The sequence below is a fragment of the Melanostigma gelatinosum genome, assembly GCF_949748355.1.
Source record: "Melanostigma gelatinosum genome assembly, chromosome: 12".
NCBI classification, from domain to species: domain Eukaryota; kingdom Metazoa; phylum Chordata; class Actinopteri; order Perciformes; family Zoarcidae; genus Melanostigma; species Melanostigma gelatinosum.
Window position 1 is genome coordinate 13,525,190 of NC_136645.1, and position 21,334 is coordinate 13,546,523.

General features: G+C 42.8%; 1 protein-coding gene across 1 annotated transcript in view; it reads right to left on the minus strand.

Moving 5' to 3' along the window:
• LOC306785435 (A-type potassium channel modulatory protein KCNIP2) overlaps nt 1-12,638 on the minus strand; it is a gene marked incomplete at its 5' end in the record, with an annotated part of 75,429 nt that extends 62,791 nt beyond the window's left edge. The window contains one exon of the mRNA XM_079279805.1: nt 12,566-12,638. Within this exon, the coding sequence (XP_079135931.1) occupies nt 12,566-12,638 (73 nt within the window). The remainder of the gene's footprint in view (nt 1-12,565) is intronic.
• Nucleotides 12,639-21,334: the final 8,696 nt, after the last annotated feature.

Sequence of the window (21,334 nt, forward strand, 5' to 3'; positions counted from 1 at the left end):
CACAGATTCCCTCTGTTGCAGGTCGAGCACGGTGTATAACACATGCAGTCATTTCTGAGACTGAAAGTGGCTGCACACAACGTAAGCTCGCCATTAACAATGGCGGAGGGTCATAAACGCACGTTGACGTCATCTAGTTGTCTCGAAATCCCCCAAATCAACCCAGGGATCAACGGACGGATACATCACTGTTCGCCTTTGAGTGGGAGAAAGAAGAACATTAAGAAGAAAACAACTGACAATTCTACCAATAACATGTAATATTCCTAAAGTTATCATTCGCTTTCAGATGTAGTGTGTAAACTAAATCTTCCATCATTGATTCACTGTGCGGCAGGTTTGCAGGAAACTGGTCAAAGTCAACAGGCGTCTGTGACGTGTGGAGGCTATTGGTGTGTTGCACATGATGAAATCAGACGTTAACATTTTTGCCTTCTTTTTTTATTTTGTGTATTTTGACATATTTACACAGAATGACTAGCTTATTCGGAACTTCCGAGCAATTCCATGAAATAAGGAACCCCATCCCCTCCTTTCAGCCTGGGTCATACTGCATTTCATCCAAGGACAGAATGAAAGAGGTGCTAAAAATAATTCCCACAAGCATTATGCTGACATAAAGGTGGACTAAGAGGCAGGCGAGTGGTGACAGAGGTTCTTTTCTAGCTGCTTGGAGGTGCTGACAGAGAGCAGCTGCAGCATTATAGTTCTGAATCAACAGATCAACCGTCTCACCTCCAGTGTGTGTGTGTGTGTGTGTGTGTGTGTGTGTGTGTGTGTTCGCACTGTGTCTCACTTGATTGAAAGCTGGAAGCTAATACTCACTAAATGGATGCTGCATTAGTCTGTAAAGCTTTGACTTGGTTTCCCTGCCTGGAAAACCTGTTAAATCATTTTTAAAAAGAAACACGAGATAGGAGACCAGATGATAACGGTGCCGTCCAAGTTTTTAAGTTATTTCATTTTCGTCCCACAATTGACCTACAGGGTTGTATCTGAGCTTATTAAATTGTGTGTTTGAGTAGTGGTGCGTGTTTTTGTCTGGCTGCTTGCCCTGATCACATTTAACTGCATGTTAGATGTTTTATTCTGGAAGCGACGCTCGGTTCACAATCCATATAACAGAGAGGGACAACTGAGAGGGCCGCTAGAGATGACTCCTGTGGTCGTCTATCTCTCATTTACACACACACACACACACACCTTTGATGTGCTTCACACTAAACTCAAGATTTTTAAACAAAAGCGCAGGAATTACAAATTAAACACACATTCAAAAAGGGGAAATAAGCCAATGTCTTTTCAATGTGTCGTAATAATTCAGTTATTCACAATAATGCACTGCACAGCCAATATAGTGCTCCTGTGACACGACGAGGTCATTCAGCAAACATCTCAATGAGGTCAGTCTGTGATTGTTTTTGCAGATTTCTCCCATTGGCGCTCTCCACCATCAACAGCCTGAAATGTTAAAAATGCATAACTGACAAATGAATAAAGGGCAGCTTATTGCATTGGAAATTATTCACCATGGAAATATCCCAGATGGCCAGCTTGTACTGTAAAAGTCACTCCATAGCACAATGCCTGAAGGGCGTTATTTACTTACATTATTTACCTTAAGTTGTTATTTTCTCTGACTGACTCATCTCTGACAGAAAGGTCTTTGTTTTGCAACCTTAATCCGTGTTCACCCCGTCGCCCACACTGAGCTAAAGGGCTAATGTGAATAATAATACATCTCCCTTAGTGACAAATGACCCCTACACACATACGCACAAAGACACATGCATATACACACACACATTATCTTCCATTACTGTGAACAGTGCACTCACATCTAGTGAGCCCACCGAGGCATGAGAGCTGGGGCTGAAACTGTTCATTTTACATCCACCTTAATCATCTTTTCCACCTCCGAGGAGAAGAGGAGAGGGTTAAGTAGGAACACTTTAAAACTGGTACCGACTCATTGATAAAAGTGTGGCATGTAGAAGAGAAACAATAAGGAGGGTGAAAAGTGAAGGTGAGAGAAGAAGTGAGAAGAATCTACAATAGACCTCTGCCTCTCGCTTGGCAAACTCTAATGACTCCCTAATGTGAAGATCTACTCAGAAATATCAACGCGGTGGAACTGTACTGCACAGACGCTCCCACAAACACTTCAACACATTCACAAAAGCACACACAGCAACCAAGATGTTTCCCTGTTGCTCACAGATTGCCTGAACTTTAAATGCAACTCCTGTCACCATGCACAAAACCAGCCGACGTGAAACTTAAGCTCAACTTAAACTCAACTTAAAGACAGTAAGGTACAATTAAATGCTGGATTTCGATGTGTTGGTGTTTGATAGCATTTTATCAAATCGTAATCTAATATGAAATTGATTCAAGCATTGCCTCTTTGCATCCTTGGTTGAATCCACTGAGGGTCCCTTTTAAGCATTTGTAAGATTTGAGCTCTGTAACAACCTTTTGTTGGCTGAAACACTACAGCTCTGAGTAGCAGCCTCATTAATGTGTACAACTTGTAGCTACAACGTCAATTTAAAAAATGTAGATGAGCAGCATAAGCGTACCATCAGACAGCTACAGTATGTATTACGTAGGAGACACATTTAAACAACAGGTGTGGCCTTCTTACTTCTGCAGAGCTTTCACAAGAATATTGCTCCAAAAATAGATTGCTTCTTAAATTGATGAGCTCAAACTTTGATCAAAGTATGAGGTCGATTATTTTACCAGAGAAGTCTCATCCATCGGTTTGCAAACACAGTCTACTAATCAAACAGGATAACATTCTGTAACATGCCGAACAAACTTAAAATCAACAAACCTAAAATCTTGGGTTGAGTACAGACACCAGTTTTTAGAGAGCACAGTAACTAGACCTTATAGTAAAGTATCATTTTTGCCTTTGGGCAGTTATTTATTATACATGATTATAGCTACAGTGATGAATATGATTAGCATGTGATAGCTATCTAGGCATATAACTCACATAACTCACAAAAGTGAAACTGTAATTAACTGGTTCAATCCCCAAATGGTGCTCAACCTGCTCAGTGAGTCAGGAGCGCCATTATTCACCGTAAAGTCTCCTTTGATGCCAAAACCCAGCAGAGCGTCTCTCAGTCCTGATCACGCAGTAAGGAAACAAACAGGCCCATATTTCAGTGCAGGGATTGTATACTGGCCTCATTAATAATCGTCACTCCCCTTAATGGCTTTCTGTGAATGTGCATCAGAACGTGCACACTGCGTTTTCTTAATTCACTCTCAGAAGGAAACATCCTGTGGTTGGGAGACAACAACCTTCAGTCAGATGCTCTATGACTTTCTTCAAGTACATTTTTACTACGGCCTTTATAGTTACATGCAATATTATTTACAGCGCTGCTCTGTGGAGGTATGAGTCACTGTTCAATATCACGCTTGGTCATGCATGATGCGTTGACTTGATTTTACAAACAAATCGAATACAGAGAAAGCTTTTTCAGTCAGCTTTTATCTTTCATGTGTTTTATAAATATGAAAGTAACTCAGTCCCTCTGAGTTTATCCTGTATATATCTCTATCCGTCCACCTTAAGCTCCTAACATTTTCTCAAATGTTAGGAATAAATGTAAAGATCTGAAGCGGTTTGAGCATTGGGCTGACTTAAGGACTCAGAAAGACTTATTGCAATATCGCAAAAAAGAAAATGTCCTGAGCATCCCACACATTCAAAAAAGCATTTGTAATTAGATCATTTGACATAAACTGTATTGTATGAACTAAGCAAGCACTATTGTCAATTTTAAATTGTTGTGTGTGATGCCGTTGGCGTCTGGACTTACAAGCTATTCGCTAACGTTGGTCACCAACTCCAAAGTCAAACCTGTCTGGATAACTGGAAGGAACGGCTCCATAGGTAACATGATTGATTATTTTTGGTGAAATGAAAAGTACAAATACATAACTGAAAGTTAAGTTCGGCTCTTTCAGCAGCTCTCTCCCTCTTTCTCTCAGACATTAAGCTGTGGTCCACCTTTGATGGCAATGTCAGTGGCTGTTGCTGTGCTCCAGGTCGATAATGATCCCTTTGCTGTCATGACTGTCACTCCACCAATCAATCAAACCTGTCGGTGTGCGAGTCTTATTCTGTGCGTGTTTTTGTGCTTGCTGGCAAGAATGACTCCATTAACTCTTATGGAATTCTTGTGCCAGGATGTGGTGCCCGGGGAGAAGCACTTATGGAACGTCAGGTTGCTGTGCGAGTAATCGGTTCACCAGAGGGAGATAGCGGGGGGGAATAGAATTTTCAAGCCCCACAGCCAGCAAGCAAACATCCAGAGCGAGCAGTGTGCAGTGGAGATGATTAAAGCAAATGGATTTTCAACTACACAAATATGTTGTTGGACTTCTAAAGTCCGTGGAATTGCAAGTGTGCAGTTCGGCGCGGCTGCCTCGGGGAAGTCCAGGCTGGTTCAACAGCCGAGTCAAGAGACAATAGCAAAGCTCAGTGGAGCTGAACGCAAAGTCCCCAGCTCAGCATTTCAACATTTGACAATACCCTCCTCTCACACAATTGTAATACCTTGAACCATATTGCGTGCATATGGGTCCTGGTTCCTTCTACTTTGTCCCACGTTGCATATTTAGCTGGTTACGGATTTGGCTGACTTCAGCAACTCTCCTGGGAGAGATGAAGACAGAGTTGTCTGGAAGTGTCCCCTCTGACAACCTGGCCCCAGGCTGACAGAGGAGCAATGGTGAAGGCAACCATTTTGGGGGACAGAGCAAGGGCAGCTATGGCCCGTCAGCGAGCTAATGATGCTGGACAATAATACAATATGTTGTCCGACGACACGAGCATAGATTTTAAGATTCTTAGTATTGATCGGAAATTCAAATTAGATTCTCTCCGTCTAGCATGTCGTCGACTTGTATCATTTGTTTAACTTCTCCACACATTTTACAGCAGAAAATGATCATGGCAGACTGTGTTTGATGGATGTTGACGTTTGTTTTGATAAAGGAGCCCACGAGAGGTCATATTTTAATTGGATTTTTTGGGGTTGACTTGTAAAGCAAAATTAAAAGCTGATCTTTCCCATTAAATCTCAATCTTTCCTTCAAATCAAAGCAGAACAAAAATGTAACATGCTACCCTCAGTTAGTTCAGTATCTACAGTCCAGGTAAAACAGTTTATTCTGACTCGTCAAACTGACAGATATTGACTCGGCGTTGCCCTGTGCTTGCCTCTCCAACTGTGCGCGCGCATGTGTGTATACGCGTTCGTGTGAATGTGCACGCCTGTGTGTTATTGACGAGACCTTGTCCAAAGTTTTTGTCAGAGCTAACTGATTGATTGTAAGACCGGCTGCAGTGTTCTCCTGCGCTGTCATCCCTCAGGCCAAAACCATGTGTGTGTGTGTGTGTGTGTGTGTGTGTGTGTGTGTGTGTGTGTGTGTGTGTGTGTGTGTGTGTGTGTGTGTGTGTGTGTGTGTGTGTGTGAGAGAGATTTTGACAAGAGCAAACCTCAGGCTCTCTAATCACCTCCACATCACTCTCTGCTGTGCTGTCAATCACAGTGAAGTTGTTACTGAAGAACCTTCAGTGAATAGAGTAAATGTCCTCAGCAGGCCTGTTCACAACTTAATCACAGGCACTCCTTAGCCATGCTTCCATTCAATTGTCAAGCAAAGTTTTGAAATGTGGCAAAATAATTTTTGGGGCAAAGGCGTTCCCATATCCCATTTAGGGCCTCAACTTTTTTCCCAACAAAAGGCAAAAACTACCTCAAAAAGGGAGAATGTTTTTTTTGTTGCCTTTTCCATACAGCTTTTCCAATGAGATACTTCAAAATGTGCATACACATGCATAAATAGAAACACGGCCACTGTCTTCTTGTTTGTGCCTCACACGATGAAGGGGAAGGCAACAAATTCTTAAAAATCATACGTACGCAGCATCTTTTGTTAAAAGTCAATTGTTCACACATGCACCAGTTAAATGAGTAAAAGAACAATGAGAAAGATTGCAGCGCGCACTTCTGCAGGCATCATTTCGATGGCATCATTTCACGTGTGCCCTTCAGACATCCTCTACACAAATGTTTACAGCTTCCCCCACACAACACACGCACACCCACAGTGATCCCCCATCTCCAATCTGAGACGTGCAACCTGATAACCTCTGATGACAAAGGACTCTATCTTACACACACACACACACACACACACACAAAATGTGTCAAAGTGCACAAAGAAAGGGGAACAGGGTTGCGACCGACATAGTATTACACAGTAGCATTATTTGGCTATCTGCTGGTCTCTCCTCTTCCCCATACTGATGAGCTACGATCAGTCGAATGGAGAATGGCTGAGCTAATGGACAGGAAATCATCCTGTAATGCGGATCAGATGTTGTGAGTGACAGTAAAGCGAGAGACACACAATGAATGACACGGGGCTCTGTCACACTCAGACACTTTGAGTCACTCGATCAATCAGTCGCTTGTTGATGAATATCTCCGACAAGGAAAAAGCATCAGATTGATGATGACGGGGAGAAGAAAAAAAAAAAGATTGTACATTTGTTAAACACTGAATCAAATATTTCTTCCAATTTACATTCCCCGCTGCCCCATTATTCCTTCATCCTCAGATGTACATCGACTTTTCCTCTGCAAGTTATGCTCCTCCCTCCCGCCTTCCCATCTCCCTTTGCTTGGTTCTTCATTCTCTCCCCTCCTCTTCTCCCTGCAGGCTTTTATAAATGAATGTGTTTACAGAGAAGAAAAAGAAGGAGAGGAGAAGGGGTGGGGGGGGGGGGACAAGGGAGAGGTGAGCAAGGTTTATTTAAATTAACGATCTCCCCGCTCCTCCGTAGATTCGGTCAAAGATTAAAACTGGCTAGGATTGACGCTGGCTTCCAGGCCCATTAGGCCACTGGGGCCTGAAAGAGTCGGAGACGAGGGAGGCACAAGAGGGGTCGGGGGGGGGGGGGGGGGGCAGTTTGGTTCGAGAATGGACAATGCGAAAGCTAAAAGGTGAAGTCAACGATAGGGGGGCAGACAAAAGTGGGAGAGCAGAGGAGGAGAGGCGGGATGAACAAGGGCACGGAAAATGAGAGACTGAAGACACTCTGTCAGGCAGAAATATTGAGGATGTTGTTATGTGATCTAATCTGTGAAGAGTGAAGACAGAGTGAGGGGGAGGAGTGCGATAGAGTGAGAGGAAAAAGAGAGTGCAGCTTAAGTGGGGACTGTCAGTCAAAATATTTAGAAATGAAGGAGACATTAGGGAGAGGAGAGGGAAGAATAAATGGGCAATTACATACTGTGAACTCCTTTATTTCTACATGCAAACATCCACTTTACCTTAAAAAGGCACACATTTAAATAGCAGAGAGAAGTCAGGTCTCAGGCGGCAGCACCTATATCATTACAGGTCAGACTGTACTGATGCATTGGCATGAGGAGCTTTTATAATAGGTCAAACACCTTCTACATACAGTCATCCAACGAACTCATCTCCCATCCTTCCTTCCCATCTCTCTTTGTTATTTCCTTCATTCCTTCCCACGACGATGTAGCCAATGTGACAGATAAGCCTAAGTGAACGGCTCCAAGCAGTTTCCTCCATGTAGGAATCCAGGCACTTCACATCGGCAATTCTGGCACTTCCAGAAGCAACCCGGGAACCCAGAGAGGATCCCCGACGAGGCAGTGTATGTCACACATGTCACGGCACATCGGATGAAACATGAAATCAAGTCTTTTAATTAGTGCCAGTGGCCATTACGATTCTAGCTTCAGCAAATACTGTCATGCCGGGAAGGCGACTCCAGGCTGAACTCCCTCTGTCAGGCTCGATTATGAAAGCAATCTCAGCCCTGGAATCGTTTTGATCTAGCAATTGTAAATTATTATTTCCACAATGGGGGCTCTGCATCAATCAGGATTGGGGTGTGTGTGTGTGTGTGTGTGTGTGTGTGTGTGTGTGTGTGTGTCCCGTTGCTTCCAGACCAGCTACAGTAATGGCATTCCCTTAAACACCTCTACCCTCTCTCTCTCTCTGGCACGGCTCTTAATGCCAGAGCTTTTCAAATTGCTCATTAAGAGCTGTGTGTGCGTTTGTGTGGGAGAAATGAAATGTCCAGATTCATCAGAGGCTAAACATCTCTCCGAGAGCCGAGCGAGACAAGTCAGCTATGGAGGACATTCTACATATTTGTTACGTTAGGTTAAGTAAGACTCCACCTCAAGTGAATGGCCTTGTTTCCATTAGTATGATCATGCACATTTTGATGTAGAAGAGGAAACATGGACATTAGCCAACTTAGTTTATTCGCTCCACTTCAACCAGTTCATGGAAATGTGCCCAATTCACATTTATGTTTTTCAACATTTCTAAAGCGCGATAAATTTCACTTGACAATTGACTGGAAACCTACAACAAATGTTTGTCTCGTGGACTGTATATAAGAAGTGGACTTAGTCATTGTGACGTCAACCATTGGTCTGTGGAATGTCGTTTTGAGGCCTCGAGTTCGGCAATTTCGCGGTCGCCATGTTGGTTTTTTTGCCACCAATGAAGAGAAGTTACTATATTTGGAATGCGGAGGAGTGATGTAGAGTAGTCAGTCGTGTACGGCTCTGGTAGCGGCAGCGACCTGTCAATCACAGTAAGCCCGCCCTGAATCATACTCCGCTTTATGGGCTATTTAACTCTAAAAGGGACCATCACTTGCTAAATGAGCACCATGCTGTATTGAAGAAGACTTGAAACTAGCGATTGAGACCATAAACTCATCTTTACAATGTTTACTGAGGTAACAAATCAAGTAAGAAGTAGGGTCATTTTCTCAGACTTCCATACAACTAAACTTCTTTCTGCAAACAGAGGAGTCGCCCCCTGCTGGTCAGTATAGACAATGCACGTTTTAAGACACTTCCTTATGGCTTCACTCGGCAGAACCAGAGGTCACGTCTCGTTTGTCTATGATATAAAGTGTATGTGTATGCACGCGCATGTGTGTACATCTGCACTAGTGTGTAAGTTGTGCCTTCTATCCGAGTGCGTCTTTACTACGTGCACACATTTACAAATAAACTTGAATGCCACATTTTCTGGAGTCCTTCATATTCATTTTTGAGCTGACCACCAAACAAAACAAAGAGTACAAGATTTCACAGAAGAATGCACATGCACTTTGGGGGGGGGGGGGGATTCAAACACAAATACAGCTTCAATATTTTCATCAACAAATACTGAGACCATTATTCTATCAATTCATTGTTTTGTCCATAAAATGTTCACAAATGGTAAATCGCAGTTACCGCACCCAAATATATTCAATTTAGTATTATTAAAGAAGACGAAAGAAAGAAGAAAAAAAATCACAAAAACGAAACATTTTGGGCATTCTCGCTTTAGAAACTGACTTTGAATGAATTTCCTGTTTATTTACTCATCCTTTTACTTCTAAACAGAGAACAAATTTCGGACTAAAGCGGTGGTGATGATCCCTCTGCACTCCAGCCATTCGTACATGTATGATTAAACTATTGACCATTGATGTAAAAAAAAAAAACATTGATGTAAAGAAAACAAGGGTTTGGCAAGTTTGGATTTGACAGATCCTTCAGAGCTTGAAGGGAAAAAAGAACAAACCATAAATGAACATCAAGTTAGAGTGGCGTGATAAAGCAAAGACCACAATGCAACCAAACAATACACCTCAAACGTTTTAATGATATATTTAAAAACACCAACATGATATGATGCACACTATTAGTACCTCACAGAACAAAGGGTTGTAGAGAGAAGCCATTGTGTGTGTGTGTGTGTGTGTGTGTGTGTGTGTGTGTGTGTGTGTGTGTGTGTGTGTGTGTGTGTGTGTGTGTGTGTGTGTGTGTGTGTGTGTGTGTGTGTGTAGGTGATATGATTTCTCTTGAGTGTGGCTTGTGAGGTGGAAGAGGAGATTACTGCACCACGCTTCTATAATTACCTCTCATCTCTCTCAGCCGGTGCTCTTCAACACAACGGGGAACGCCAGGCTACCACACACTCCGACACATGCACACACACACAGTGGGGCGCGCTTACAGTACAATGTAGCAGGCTGAGAGGGAGTTATTTCGAGAGGGTTACATTTCACTCAAATGGTGATAGGAGACCACCCACACTACCTTGAAGCAACACTGGTCAGCTTTGCTTTCAGCACACACACACACACACACACACACACTATCTCGCTGTGTAAGAGTGACTCACCTGTAGCCGTCCTTCCCACACAAGAGAACCCGTTTAAGAATCCATTCTCTCAAGTCATGCACTCACATCACCCTATAGCCTATACTTTTGCATTTCAGTTGGAATTATGCAGAAAATCACCTGTTCGCTCTCTGTCACACTCACACACACACATGCACACACACACACACACACACTTTGCGGGCAGCAGTGTACATGAAAAATCCTATGACCAGAAATATTTCTCCACTGATTTAGCTGCATCATAGCTCCATTACACTGACTCTTCTTGGCAAGAGCCAGCCTTAATAACCATCCAAACCATCGGGGCTAAGTATGTTTTCGAGTTGACAGCGTCTTACAAAGATTAATCAACCATGCAATTCAAAGCTTTGAAAAAGTCATTAAAAACTATGCCACGAGTAAATTGCTCCGCCACACTGAATGACTTGGTCCCTCTCCCCCTCCCCTCGCTCAACTATTTAAAAAGCAATATGACAGTCAGACAGTGGGGACCACTTCAACAAGCCGGACTGAAGAGAGGGGATGAAAGAGGAAAGAGTGAAGGCAAAATAATGATTCTCCTGAGGAGTTTAGATTTACATTACATTTACTAATCCTCCATAATGCATCTCATTCGCAGGTGTGTGTTGCACACTAATCTGCAAATGATTACAGAGACAAAAGGTAAACTTCCACGGCAGCAGGAGGAAAAAAAAAGGAGAAGTCAAGCTGCTGAAGTGTGTTGTGTAGTCTCTTAGAAGCCCTAAAGCCTGATGGATGTTTTAGAATTCGGCAGAACAAATTTGAATTCTTGTCTTTTTTGTGACTTTCAACAATGGACTGTCTAAAGTGAAGCTGCTGCCTCCGAAACTCACCCACACAGACATACCCACACACATGCACAACTATTCAAAGATAAACCCAGCACAAGATACACACATACTGAAGATATGTTGCACACACACACACACACACACACACACACACACACACACACACACACACAAACATGGTTTCACTGAGACACCTTGCAATCTTATTTGGGAACCATTCAATTTGGGACAGAGTGCTGTTTAGCTGCTAATGCGTGGACTTGTGCAAATGAGATTACAGTGTTCCCGTGGAGCCAGAGGCACACAGCTGTCTGGACAGGCACCGTTTCCCTCTCCAGGCCTGAGATGTGTTCAGGCATTAAGTTAAAGCAAGCATTTTTCTTTAAACAGCTGGCAATTAACATGCAAACGGCGCTCGCATAAGCAGGGGAGAGCTGTGAGCTATAATGTGACAATGTGAGGCTGTGGTGACAGGGAAACACCTCAAGAGAGTGCTCAGCTCACATGAGCACTACAAAGCGCAGGTATATGCAGGAAAGCTTCAATGAAGTGCTTCATTATAACGTGATAAAACTGATGTGTGTCAAGTACACACAACACACGAGGGGAAATAAAGCATAATACAGGGACACGTTTTATTCAATCCACAGAGCTGACGCCAACAAACGAGAGTGCGCATGAAATGACCCCGTTTGAAAATCCACATGGCATTAAGTGTGGCTCAGGTGTCTGCTGTGCTAGTAGATATCAGCTCTTTTTCAAACTACAAACCCAGACTAGCGGATAGCGCTCACAGCGATACGAGAGTCAGAAGTGATGACAAACCAAAGCAGAGGAATCTGCTCCACAATTCGGGCATCAGATCGGTCAGACAGGTGTTCCCGCCCCGCAGCGCGTTACACAACAGCCAAGACATCGACAATAGAAGGTGGTCTCCCATAGCCGAGCCGGCAAAACCAGCAAACATAACATTGTTGTCTTAAAAGTCATCCAACATTACGCACCACATTATGCAACCACACTGACATGCAACAACAACATTACAAGATTCAATGTGTATTTTTTGTCCAATTTGTTTTCAACTCGTCGCCATTCTCTCTTTTATCCCCTCGGATGAATGAAATTAAATGTATTTATTTACCCAAAGAAGGCTAGTAGCATTTATGTTCCATTACTTTTGGTAAAACAGCATGAATATAAAAAATGGTGTTACCCCGGAAGCTGGTTATTTAAGCAGCTATGAGAAAGACTTAACTTAGCCTGTAAACTTGCTCTACAAATGAACTCTCAACATATGTAACATATTTAGTCGTTTTTCCTCAGGTGATGAGATGAATGACGAACAGGTTGAGACATTTCAAAGCCACCTGAAGTTAGGTGGACCCGGGCTCCTCTTCGATTATCAGCCGAACATATTGAATCTTTCTTTTTGCCGACAATCGTACAACATGCACCGGTGTTTCAGACGCCGGTTTACTCACCCGTGAGCTGGTCATAGGATCCGTCCAGCTCTCTGGAGTCCGACAAGCTTTGGTTACGGTTTTTCGCCTTCATTTTCCCCGTGTGCGCCGGGATGTGGAACTGTGGCAAAGAGCTGATATGTTGGCGATTCTACGTGGGAAAACAGTGGTTTTGTTGTACGCCTTCACGTAAGATGGCTACAAGTATGCTACCGTTAAGAAGTCATCATTGATTTACCATGAATACAAATAAAGAGAGAGCCATGTAAGTTGTTTTTCCCCGTGTCTGTTTCTGTGTGCGCTCTCGGCATCCAGGAGGAGTGAACCAAGCGCGCTACTGGTCGGCACTCTCACACGGGCTGGCACGCGCGAAAGCGCTCTCGCGTGCACACACACACGCACACACCCATGCACGCACACACGACAAAGAGAAGCATACAAACAGAAAACATCTATCTATATTGCTTTTTTTTGGAGATCATAACAAAAGTACACTTCGCCAAAATATGGCTTTTATTTTTTACTTTTCTCTGTGTATATAATGTATTGACCCTAGGGTCACAATGTGTTTTTATGCTTTTAAATGGCTGCTCTGTTCAGCACTTTGTGATACTATTGTCTGTGAAAAGCGCTATATCAATAAAATTCATTCATTCATTCATTCATTCAAATTCATTCATGAATATGACAATGGTGAGTTCCCCAACATTTCCCCCCTGTGGGAATAAGCAATATGACAACACTTTGCAACATGATACACAAATGAATTAGTTACTAAGAAACGATTGAGGAACAAATCAGGAACGACTGGATAATGAACAACAAAAGCATGCTAGATTTTAAAATGAGTCAATGAAAGTACAGCTAGCAGCAGTAGCTCCAAAAGTTGCTCATGAAAGTCACTAAATCAGCAACACTGACGTCAGTCACTGGCTGATTCATATAATCAGGGACAACTCATGAAGAAAGTGGTCCTTACTCCGATCCACAGACACTTGTGGATTAATCATGAGCCTAATGATCTATCAATGATATTGTTTATTCCTGTCTGTTCTCTAGAAACTCATCAATATCTACTGCAGTCCTTCAGAGTTAATAATTGTCATGTCGTTCCAGATTTGTTCCTCACTCTTCCCCAGTAATAACTCACATTTTGGGTATCGTATTGTAAAGTGGAACCAGCAATATCTATCTGGCTCCGCTCATGCAGTATCTCACTCAGTGAGTTGGTCGTCAGCCTGCCACTCTGCTATTACCATCAAATCCTCTCCTGATGTTCTCCACTGAGTCAAAGCTGTGTCTGGTGTGTACAGAGACATCAGCAGGAGCAACAAGGAGCACACTGCTGCTGCCAGGCAGAGGTTCTGACCATATGATCTATAAATACTCCCTGGCTCTGGGAAGCCTTGCGTCTATCCCTTTCCTCCTCTTCCTTTCAGTGTCTTTTCCTCTCTTTGCCTGACTCCTGCTTGCTTACAGAACTACATTTGGTCACAATCTGTCACGCAATCTGTCTTTGATGCCATATTTTCCTACATTATATCAGGATTTGCATCAATAATGCTCTCCATCCCTCTATCCATCCGTTTGCAGCATGAATAATTGTAATACTTTCTTTTCATAGTAACTGTGTGGTGAAGTTATTCTTTTATTTAGATGTTCACACTCTTCTGACTCCCGCTGAATGAAGAGTGTAAACCGTAGAATGCTGGGTGCTATAGATTCGCTCCCTGTTCACCACTGCGCTCAGTCATCCATCCTGATCTCTCAGGAACCAATTGACATCGGAATCAGACACGTGCCGCGAAATGTTGGCCATAAGACCTTGTCTTCAGATGGCGCTGCCTTATGTGTCATATCTGTCACTGTAATAACCGTTCAAGTGTGCATTTGTCACATGTAGCAGTGCACATGAGATGTTGCCCTTGACCTGCCGATTATGGCAGCATATAGTGAAGTGTGACACTGAAAGAGGATGTGTTGTTGATGAAGGTTTGGCTTCTGTGAGAGATAAGATGATGTAATCATCTTATTTGAGGTCTTACGTGAGGTCTCAGAGTAGTTGTTTTTACTGTCAAATATGCCTTGAAAGACTGCAGCTGAAAGTTGTTTTGACTTCCACAGAGAAAGGAGCTCAGCTGTGAAAGTCAATAGACTCCAAGGGCCCAGTATGCTTCAAACTGGGTGCTTGTGGAATTGTCCAACAGCATCAGAAGGCCCCTTCCGACACACTTTTCCAATGCAAGAAGAGGGGAGGCTGCACCTGACAATTTATAAAACTTTATAAAACCGTCAATCCGACCCCACTTCTTGCAGCGATTGTTCAGGTGTTCACAGGTGCAAACGTAAGGCAGGATATGAACCCGTCTTTCAAACCATCTTTTTTCATCAATTCAAAAACTGCTTCTCCAACTTTGCGAGTGACCAACTGAGGGCAACACTGCTCATGTTGAGAATCCGTGTTTGTACAATTTATTGCGCTGAGAGTATCTTAAACAGTGTCATGACGAAAACACGTCAAATTAATTTGTTTGTTTCAAATGATTCAAATCAGATATCACTTCTTAAACAACTCAGTGTAATATTTGCTCTAAACTATTTTGCCACAAAATGCCTAAATATTCATTTGTAGGTGTGATTAATAAGTGTTATTTGTTACTTGTAACTGACATGAAGCTGGTCACAGTGGCTGGTCTCAACGAGAGCCAAAACTGCACTCACTCCTCTGATTGAAATTGCCATCGTGTCATAAAACAGCATTATCAAGAATTTGCTTCTTGTGTGTTTGGCAGACAGAAAATAAATGTGGGTTTGATTCACTAACATTCCTCTTAGGTGAAAATTGCTGTGTTTGCAAGCATTAATGACACAATGGGAGCACACACAAATGACTTTGGCCTCGGTACATTACACCGACTCTGTTTGGTCAGAACTCTGATTATTGCCACTTGCTTTTTTTAACCCCACAACAACAACAAGCCGTAATGTTTCCAGGCTTCGCTTTGTTTATTTGATGAAGCTTGAGGAGCAGGTGGCCACATCCTAATAACTCAATCTACTCGTCTCATTACCATATAGATGCCTACATGGTTGGTTTATCTGTGGTTCTTTACATTTTGAGTTTCAAGTATGACTGAAAGGCACCAAAACACCCTGTAAAAGAGTTGAGTTAAGGTCACGAGGAGTTGGATGTTCCCCCTGCTGAGCCTCATTTGAGCCCTGCGTGCTGCCAACAAACAGAGGTAGGCCCACAATAATCACAAGGCCTGCTTTTCTGTCATCGAATACCAACAAAATATTTAACAGATACGGACGATTGGTTAGTGATTGGATTTCTGTTTGTGGAGAGGTGGATTCTCAATGAAGGCGAGGCGGAGTGTGCAAGAATGAAGGATAGGGGACGCTGGGACATCGATTCATGGTGAGTTAGAGGGGATTTAGCGAGTCGGAGCCAAAATAAAGAGAATCTGCGAGTCATGGTTAAGGAGGCTGTCTGTGACTACGGGGTCGGGACTTCTAGAAAAACCTAGATGTGGATGTGCACACGTCCTTAGCTGCGCAGTGACCCAGAAACAACCTTGCTGTATCCCAGAACAGAATAGCAGACACCTGGCATGATGCCAGCTGGTTGGGGAGGTCTGCTGCTGCTTTGTTAGCAGGGTGTTGTTTGCATCCACAGTTTCAACATCAGCAAACATTAAGGGCAAGAGGAGGTTACTATCAACAGTAAAGAGACTATTGTTAATAAGTGCTTACAATTTTGTGAAAGCTTTCTGAACTCCCATAACAGCTTTATAGTCTCATTGATTTGACAGTGTTGGCCTGTGATCCCATTCAGCAATGACCCATCACAAATCTCCCTGGAACACGACTACCCATGCTGGTATTTGCAATTTAGAGTAAGCTTCTTTCATTTCATAACTCAACGTAGAAAAAACCGACTTGTCAGTGTGCGTGTGAGCTTAGCTGCGCATTGGAAGTTCAAAAATTCAAATCAAGCCTGAATTATCTTTAGTTTAATCCCAGTCTACCCACGAACCTCCAGCATTTTGTAACCGGATTATCCCCACCCACTCAAAAGCTCAAACACACACACACACACACACACACACACACACACACACACACACACACTCGGACACACAGGTTATGTTGTTAGTGTCTGCAAGTTATTGATAAAAACGCAGTGTTGAAAAGTGGGAGAGGAGAAGAAAGGAGAGGAAAGAAGAGGGCGGCACACTAATCAAACTATTGAGATGCACCCTCTGGCTCTCACTGCAACCCCAAGGTTAGTCCCCTGTTCTTGGCAACTCTCTCATGAACCGAGCACGGTGAATATTAATGGTATTAATGGTACAAAACCAAGGTGCAAGGTGTGTGTGTGTGTGTGTGTGTGTGTGTGTTTGTGCGCGCTCAAATCATAGCTAAAGTGATGTCAACCAGAATCAAATCAGCATGTCCCAAGCTGACCTGTAACAGCAAAATAATGCAGGACATTTCTATGTAAAGCTTCTCCTCAAACACATTGTTTAATATGCAGTTTCTGTAGGATCATGTGAGAGAAGGGTAACCACTCTTCTCCTCAGCAGAAAGGAGGGAATAAGATGCATTAGACAAACCCGTCACTGATGGTATTTATATGGCCCCGAGCTTCCCAAAAGTAGAAAGAAAACCCTCCTGGTTAAGCAGCATTAAAATCACTTCAAACGTCTAAATGACACTTGCTTTCATTGTTCACCACAGCCGGCAACCTCCAGCACAGAGCTGTCAGCTTGGCCTCAGTCACAATACTGGCTGACTGACTGATTGATGATGTCCAGTGAGACGCAGACACACATGCAAACATCCAGGCTCTAATGAATTTGACGGTTTGTGCCTCAATAGCTTAGCAAACACAACGCTACAAAACAACAGCAGTAACAAACATTGGATTTTGTATAAAGTTTCATCTGTTTTTCTAACAAACAAAAAAAAGTTGTCTTAACGTATCTATGCATCTATTCTTGTAGTTCCTTTTGATGGTGTGACCCTTCAATAAAGTTTTTTATCTAGTAGCAGAACTAGAAGTACTGACTTTTGAATACTGATTTTATATCCCAAAAAACAACGTGTTTCAAATATTTTTTTTATTTTAATTATTTTCATACTTTTACACAACCACTCTGCCACCTAAACGAAGAAAAATATGTTTACTTTGCAAAGCCTAACTGAGATATACTTACATATCGTCCAATTTCCAGATGTAACAGCAAAGTACTTTTAAATTGGGCACACAGGGACTCATTTGACGAAACCATATGTTGTAAATATTGTCTCTAAGAAAAGTGATGAAAATGTACTTGACATAAATTGACCACAAACCTCTGAACTACTTTTTATCTGCAGTGAGTTTAGACCCATAAACATCACTTTCTTATATACAGTTCAAATAACAGCTGGCTCCAAACCACATCCTCTGCAATTAAAAGCATTATAGTTTCTCTCCTCATCCCCCCTGCTCCCATCCTTTAGCTATTTATTCCCATTCAAACCTATCAGTTCAGTCTGTTTTCATCAAACCTTAATCCAAACTGACGGTCCGCTCTCGCTCTCCGTCTGTCCCCGCCGTACTCGGATTCTCTTTTCTCTCTGTGTCTCTCGGAAGCCTCCATCCCCTCCTATCATCCAGAGGTTCTGTATGTGAGGACGTCATTCAGGACAGGAAGTGTGTGACCTTCAGAAAACATGAACAGATTCCCTCTGTGAATAAGTCCGATTTATTTTATTTTCCCTCTAATCCCAGTTGACTGCAATTGTCTTCATTTTCTTTCGTGGCGCTGTCTCAGCCAAAAGGAGGACAACCCCTGACCCCAGGTATGTTTGCTGTCTCAGCGAGCATTTAAAACCTGCGATAGCTTTTGACAGATGCCACCTTTCGCCTCAGGGATGACAACCTCCGAGACAGAGTGGCGCGCACACACACGCAGTCGTGCCAGAAATTGTCATCTGGGTGGTCAATGTATGACAGTGTGGGAGTCCGGGAATTACAACCTTCCTTTTCCCCTTCTGCCAAGATATACAGCTCTAGTACACAGAGCACCCAAATAATGTTGCATCTCTTTATGTTTATTGGCCTCAGAAAACCAGGCACAATAGAAACCTGTATGAATTACTCATGAGTGTAAAGTGCCTGTTTTCTCTCTCCCTCTGTCTTGCTTCACTCTTCATTTCCTCTCCCTCTGTTTTTTTTGCCATCTTTATTCCCGCCGTGTGTTCTTGAGGAGTCTGTACCAGACGTGCGATTTCTTTCCAGACAGTGGACCAATTTCTGTGGAAAAGTAGACAAACAGACTCTCACACACACATTCAAAATTGGAGAATATTACCCAGAGGTGCCCCCCTATGATGGCTAATCACCAGACAATTGGTGTTTACATAAATCATCCATCTGCTTTGTGCCACATTAAAATACAGTGCGACAGTGAAAGACTCAAAGTCTGTTTTCAAAAACTGTTGCGTTATTGCGTCTTCATCATATGGCTCCTAAAATTAATTCATAAACTGCTGAATGTTTTGGCCTAAGAAAGTATGATTTCAAGGGTATAATTGCTGCCCGGATTATGTTCACTCGTTGTGTTTCCAGTCCAGGATTCTCAGGACTTTGACACTGGAGAACTGTCTGGTTCAGTTTCAGCTTTCAAACACTTGGAAAAGGTCAGGGAAGTACTGGGTTTAGTCCCACAACGCGTCTCGTCTGTTCACGTCTTTAATTAGTGATCTTTCCCTAACCGTGACAAAGTGCTTTAACATTAAACAAAGCATAAAACCTTTAATAAAGCTTCAGTTGTCAGGAGATATTGTAGGAAAAACTACCGGTAGATACATTCAGTATGAACATTTTGAGACTTTGCAGACATAAAAAGGTTCTTTGTGAAGTTGATAAACATGATTTAAGAGGCATTACACTTCTTCCCAACAGTATTTGCTGATAAAGCGTGCCTTAGGGGTTTGGGTGCTGACCATCAACCATAGTGTCCCCAGTTTGTGTACGGCTCGGGGTCTTTGTTGCATGTCACTCCAATTTTTTTCTTTCCTTGATTACCGTCATCGCTGTGATTTCTGTCCCTCTTATTAAAAGGCAAAAGATATTTAAAAAAAAAAAAAAGGTATTTGCTTTGACGGGGGAATAAAAGGGTGCATCACAATCCTATAATGTGTTCGTACAGATGTATACACATGTGCATTAATGCACAGACACACATGTGCCTCCCGTGCTACCGTGCAGTAATGAAGAGAGGTGTTTAGTGGACCATGAGGCTGTTTACGCTGCAAGCCATAAACCTCAAATTGATTTGCTTATTGGATACCTTGTCTGTATTGTTGTCAATTTAGTCATCCAAGATGACAGCGCCATTGAAATTCAAAGCTAATTTACACAATTGGAAACCCATAAACATCACTTTACAAATCACCTACCAATGTTTCCCAGAGGGGTATGACATTAGATTTTAAAAGTGAATTTTCATTGACGTGTAATGGGCATCGGCTGAGAGGTAACACAACCTGTCATGTTCTTCTAGCAGTGTTGGTCTGCGCATGTGCCCTTCCATCAGGCCAATGCAACTTGAGCTTGTGTATTGAAGCAGTGACAGCAACCAAGCGCGTAGAATGCAATTAAAGTTTTCCACGAAGTGCCCGTGAAAGCCAATATGGTCAACAATAGAGAGAGAAAAATAAAGAGGGATTCTAGAGACCTTTTTTTTAAAAGATATCATTGATTAGAAGGTAAATCTAGAGATGCGTTGGTGAATCCCATTTCATCACATCCTTCATCTCGATCTGTTATCCTTTCAAAATGATCTTATTATCACTTCCTATTTCCCCGATGTGTCATTGATCTGCCGGCGCAATGAATTGTCATAACTTTCCATAAACCGTTGTCGTTTTTCATCAGCGTGCCGTCAGCGCAAGCAGCCAACAGCAACAATGTGTTGGACAAACACTTACAATAACAAATCTCCCTCCGTTGGGCGAGGACAGCTAAATAGCCATCAGTGCGGTGGGAAAAGCCCATAAAATCACCCTGTGATGGATCACTGGGGTGTGCTTGGCCGAGGCAGGCGCACCGGATTTGAAAGGTGCAAATGGGTAAAAAAAAAAAGCAGCCAAGGAGATGGATGAAGAGCAGAGACTGGTGTGTAGATGTAGGATATGATGGCGAGGCAAAACAGGAAATGTGCCGATCAGACAGATGGATGGAGGCTGGCGGGCTCCAGTCTCTAACCCTTAATGTGCCGTCACATTAATGTCGCCGGAGGATTGTTTCAATGCTGAAACAAAAGTTGTATTGCTGATACTCTTGTGCCGGAGAGGGAGGGCTCACATGTTTGAGCTCGGTCCCTCACCACTCGTCTCCACCGTGAGGGACGAGAGCAGCATGCATCTCAATCACTGCCGGCTCTTATCTCGTACAACTCATTGTCAATCGAATTACTCGGACCATCTGTAAAGTGGTTGTGTGATCAGTGTGCTATCACACAAATGGGGAATGAATGACTGAAATGAACGGGTGCTACAGAAATTGCATTTCAGTGTAAACTACAGAAGACAAGACTTCGATCAAGAATATGTTCCCGTATGTGTCAAATCCAGCGACACAGATAATGCGGTGAGTGCAATGTTTCAAATGCATTGTATCAGATCAGTCCATAGTTTGTGTGTGTTTGGAGGGGTTATCTCTGCCTGCATTTGTGAATGTGCGTCCTAGGGGTGTTGAATAAGTAATGCAGAGACGCCTAATGAAAGATAATG